This window comes from Copidosoma floridanum, unplaced genomic scaffold (assembly GCF_036245765.1).
Source record: "Copidosoma floridanum isolate Cflo_tuat_1 unplaced genomic scaffold, Cflo_Japanese_pri ptg000012l, whole genome shotgun sequence".
Classification (NCBI taxonomy): domain Eukaryota; kingdom Metazoa; phylum Arthropoda; class Insecta; order Hymenoptera; family Encyrtidae; genus Copidosoma; species Copidosoma floridanum.
In genome coordinates, this window is record NW_028321889.1 from 7,667,405 (window position 1) to 7,672,485 (window position 5,081).

The following is a 5,081-nucleotide window of genomic DNA, read 5'->3' on the forward strand; positions in this document are numbered from 1 at the left end:
TCCCCGGCACAAAAAACCCACTGCACTTACCACGCGGTGCACGAGTGTGAAACCGTGGTATATATACACACGCAACATTATAATGTACTTACGCGCGCTGCAGAGAATCAATAATTTTTATTGGCTCAAAGATGCCTCAGGGATGATGATTCATAGCGCGACGTAGCTCTGCTTTTTGTTGCTGCTGATACATATTTTACATTATATCTTTTTTTTTTTTTTTTGTATATATGTAGACCTCGATACTGGTGGTCCTTATCAATCGTACGCTTTAGTAAAAAAAAGTCGATAAATCCACGATTTCCATTATTATTTTCCAACTTTGCTTGACCATTAGATCCGTGATCGGTATCATAATGGAGAGCCGCGCAATAAATAGTTTAGTCCCTGGACCGCAATGTATATCCTATTATATATGCCAGAGGGCGTCAACAGTTTCATCAAGATTTCAAATGTACCTATACACAGCTATACGTAGCTGAGGTAACGGCGCACATTTGTGTACACGTTATGACACGGATTCGCGTCCATATATGTATATATAAACATGTGTGACATCGGTAAAGACACGTGCGACTAACAGAGGGTGCCTATCAAACGTCTCCGAGGCAGTGGGAGGATACCGGCTGTGTCCAGTGGGTGTCCAGCCCCGCGCCGCCTCGCAAGTATAAAGCCCGCGAGAGACCGCCGCCAAGCTTGCACTGTCACCGGCGCAGTGGGACAGGAGGGAAAAAAAAAACAAGCCTCGCCGACCGCGCAAGCTCGTCTCCGGCGCAGTTTGGCCACGCGTATACTTACAGTTCGCCTATTCGCAGCCGCGCCTTCTTATCGCGTGCGAGGGCTCGTTTTTTCGTTTCTCGTCGTCCCTCCCGCTGTGGGTGCACGCGATTTTCTCCAGTAAACATACACAGAGCAAACAGAGTCCCGTGGATATAATCGGGGAAAAGCGACGCACGTGCACGCGCCAATATCATGAGGCTACTGCTCGCTACAGCCGCGCTTCTAATTGCGACGGCCGGTCACGCGCAGGTACGCACCATCACCAGTTTTTATTTCACCCTCGTAACGAAGCTTTTTTTCATCTCATCGCTGTTTATTTTGTTTTTTTGCCTCTTGTGCCTCCTGCCGTTGCGGAGGTGAGGCGCGAGAGATCGACGGCTCGAGTTATTGCAATGCTCTCACTGCCGATTTAATTGGAATCGGACGAGCGACGGATCTCGTTTCACTGCTTCGACGGCTTTTTCTCTCCTGTCCATTTACAACGCGTGTATTATATCATGTACGCCGATCGGTTAGGTGTTGTACGTCCAACGCTTGTTTTTTTTTTTTTTTTTTTTTTTTTTTCATCAAAAAGAAAAATTAATTACTGCAATAACAGTGGTTGGAGCGGTAGTTGAAAGAAAAAAGAAAAAGATTTATAGAATTGGTTTCAATGGCGCAGTAGCGTCGGGCAAACGAAGCCGAGTTGGCTACATTTATATACGTCGACGAGTAAGGCTTCGGCTTTGACTCGCTGATCCGCGCGTACGAAACAAAAAAAAAAAAACTCGCGATATATATGTATACATTTTGCACTTGACTGGTATAATATTAAAATCTCTTTTGAGACGCATTGGCACATGTATCACCATTGGTTGTTTTTTTTTTTTATGAAAATACAATTAAAATATTTATATTCATGGCGATGAAACTCGGGGCATGTATGGCGAGAGCAATTGATAATCCTCCCCAGTCGCTTGTAGGGCACGAGGTACACGGTCACTCGTCAGGTGTACTTCGACGTAATGATCGGCGACAACCCAGCCGGTCGGATAGTTCTGGGCCTCTTCGGCAACGACGCCCCGAAAACGGTGAACAATTTCTTCACGATAGCCACCACGGGCATCGGTGGTAAGAGCTACGCCGGCTCCAAGTTCCACCGCGTGATAAAAAAATTCATGATTCAAGGTACACGTTATAGCTACACAATTTATCCAAACGGAGTTGGTATGTAATATGCGATGGCGCGCGTGATGATACGTATCGCCCCTCTTTCAGGTGGTGACATCGTGAACGGCAACGGGACGGGCTCGACGAGCATATACGGCCAGTACTTTGACGACGAGAACTTCAAGATCAACCACGTCGGGCCCGGCTTCCTCAGCATGGCCAACGCCGGCAAGAACACCAACGGCTGTCAATTCTTCATCACGACTATCGCTACTCCGTGGCTCGACGGGCAACACACCGTCTTCGGCATGGTGAGTGCCTCACACGTATAATGATAATTTAAAAAAATGCCTTATTTTCCAACCGGTCCGTCTCGCCTATCTTACTTTGGGCCGAAATATACGAAAATCGGTCTTACGTGATCTCGACATTTCCGCACGCGAGAGTGAGACCTTAGAAAAGTAGGCCATAGATCGAAGCGCTATCGCGCCTCTGTGCATTAGATAACGCACACGCGCATCCTCGCCTTTCTGTTTAACACGGACGCGTGTGTAAAGTGGACGGGAGGTGGTGGGTGTGTATGTATTGTACCGATATAATTTTCTTTGTGCCCGTATCAGGTGGTGGACGGTCTGGACGTGGTGTTCAAGATCGAGCGGTCAAAGACGGACGTGGACGACATCCCGGTCCAGCCGATCTACATAATCGAGAGCGGCGAGGTCCCCACTACGGCGCCCTTCACCGTGTCCGACGATCCCTACGAGTACAATTAATCATTATCTCTCTCTCTTTCGACCCAATTTTCCATCCCTCCAACTTGCGTTATGTCTCTCCCGTATACCTTTTCTTGCTTGTGTTGTTTGATCGCCTCGTCGCGCGCACCCACCGGCTGAGTGTTTGTTGTGTAGCCGCATTGAGTCGATCGTCCCATTTTTTCTTCATATGCCATATAGAGGTCATTGTTTAAAAAAAAAGAAAATCTCATCAAAAATGTCCTCGCTTCGATCGAGTAAGCTATTTCCTGCGTTGCTGTATAGTTCTCGTTTTAATTTTTTTTTTTTTTTTTGTTCCATCATTAATTTTAATTAATTTCTTTTTAGTATTTACGATAGAAAGACTGATGCTGTTTTCTGACAACTTAATCTATGCGTACATGTGTATTTTTGTAAACTGTAGTTCAGCTAAGATTGTATAGTTGTAGCTATACGGTTATATGTATACTTGCTTCGTTCCTGTGGTGTATTGAGTAGTGCGAGTCATACGATTCAAAACCTTGTATTGCAATGGAGTTTTGAAAATATCAGCTGTTGTAACTAAGGAAAAAAAAAAACAAACTCATGTGTTATTTTCACAGTATATGGGCATGGGCAAAGGCTACTGCGATCCCTTTGGGTTTTAGCTTCTCGGTTCTTGGATTTTTCCATTGGATGCTGAAGCAATTGGACGTCTGAGTGGCATAATCTCGTGGTATTTTTTTTTTTTTTTTTTTTTTTTAAGGCATTGTAAGACGTAAGTTTTGTTTTTACTGTGTACCAAATACAATTTACACTATGATGTATAATAATGATACGTTTGAATACTGAGCATGTATATTATGGATATACGTTGGAACGAATAAATTTCTTATAAAACTATAAAATTATTTTTTTATTACATCAATACAAATATGCTAATCATTCGCGTAAGTAAAAAAATCTTTTTTTTGATAAAACAGTAATTCACGGATTCTTTAGTTTTTGTCGGATAGGATAGATGTCACTCTCGCCAAAATATCGAGTGTTGCTAAGATTGCAATCATGTATATCAATTTAAAAAAATAATCGATGGCATTTTATGATAAACTTAAGGGCGAATAAAAAAAATTTACGTTTACTTTTAAAATATGATTTCAAAAATTCATAAAACATTGATGAAAAAGAAAACAATTACGAGCAAGTAGGAGAGTTATTCTGATTCGCCGCTTATCAGTAGTGAGAAGCAAAAAATATTACGTTAGTTCCCACTTGTAACTTGTAACCGGTTTTCGGTAGATGCCCGTGGTATAATATTTTACGAGCTGTTTCGCCTTGCAAACAACACAACCAATCTATTGTCTTTGTTGCAAATGCGCGTGGCTTTACGTATACCTATGATATTCTCAAGAACACAAACTATCTCCCTTTTACGAATAGACGTATTTGAACATAAAAAAACTTGATGTTTTTCCATCCTAATAAAATTATAAATAAATATTATAAAATAAAAAGTAAAACGGAATATTGAGGAACATTTTACTATCTATATTAAAAAATTTTTTTTTCATTTATTCAAGTAGCAGTATCCTATCCACCTATGTATAATTTTGCTAATATTAAAACTTTATGAAAATTTTTAAAAATGGGAAAAATATAATAGTTGGGCACATGCCTATAGAAGCACATATTAAAACTATAGATTATGAGCGACGGCACATGCCATAGTCATCATCACAAACGGCACTCCCAAGAGGAGGGAAGTAGGGGAGTCATAATTAGTTGTAACGCATACATTCACTCATTGTTATTTTGTAATAGGTATAGATTGGGATGTGTACAAAGAATACCTACATGCAAGAGGAGCGGATGGAAACAGCGTCGTTGCACATTTTAATTTATTGCTAATTTACAATAACTCATTTATACAAATAAACAATTGAAGTCAATGATCCCAAGTTATACCAAGTCACCCAAGTACTGTGGGTTGCTCAGTTTATTAAGTTATGTAGTTGAATAGCTTGGGATTAATGTCAATTATTTGTTCATATTAACAACCAAATGGATAATCGAGTGATTCGAGTAGTAGTAAATTTTCTATTCAGTAACGAGAAAAATCATACAAACGATGTGTTTTAATTTTCTTAAACAATTTGTTAATTTATTACAAAAGTCGCTCTGGATTGTGAAGCTAAACATAAATTACAAGATCACGAGGTTACATTGCTCGAGATACTCGCGAACATCCGGTGGTATTGCTTTGAATTTTTGAATTTTCCCGCCCGGCGAGTCTCTGGCACGTGCGAAAGAAAGAAAGAGACAAAAGAGCCATTCTATAGCAGCCGGCTTTTCACGCGTTGGTTGCGCGCGTCCGCACATACTCCGAACTTTCCGTTGTCTGCTTCAGTGCCATCAAGCACA

The 5,081-nt window shown here is 41.2% G+C and overlaps 1 protein-coding gene across 1 annotated transcript; it reads left to right on the forward strand.

Annotated features, from left to right (window-relative positions):
* The first annotated feature begins 877 nt into the window (after positions 1 to 877).
* LOC106642458 (peptidyl-prolyl cis-trans isomerase 6) lies at positions 878 to 3,562 on the forward strand. Its single transcript, XM_089590253.1, has 5 exons — positions 878 to 1,029; positions 1,743 to 1,947; positions 2,038 to 2,240; positions 2,550 to 2,692; positions 3,284 to 3,562. Exons 1-5 carry the CDS (start codon positions 973 to 975, stop codon positions 3,378 to 3,380), a joined length of 705 nt encoding a protein of 234 aa, XP_089446379.1. The 5' UTR covers positions 878 to 972; the 3' UTR covers positions 3,381 to 3,562.
* Positions 3,563 to 5,081: the final 1,519 nt, after the last annotated feature.

Excerpts from the sequence above, each read along its gene's own strand:
- LOC106642458 (XM_089590253.1), top strand. The coding sequence starts at position 973 with ATGAGGCTACTGCTCGCTACAGCCGCGCTTCTAATTGCGACGGCCGGT. Across the intron at positions 1,948-2,037 it reads AAAAAAATTCATGATTCAAG|GTGGTGACATCGTGAACGGC; the intron begins GTACACGTTATA and ends CCCCTCTTTCAG. Across the intron at positions 2,693-3,283 it reads GTGTCCGACGATCCCTACGA|TATATGGGCATGGGCAAAGG; the intron begins GTACAATTAATC and ends TTATTTTCACAG.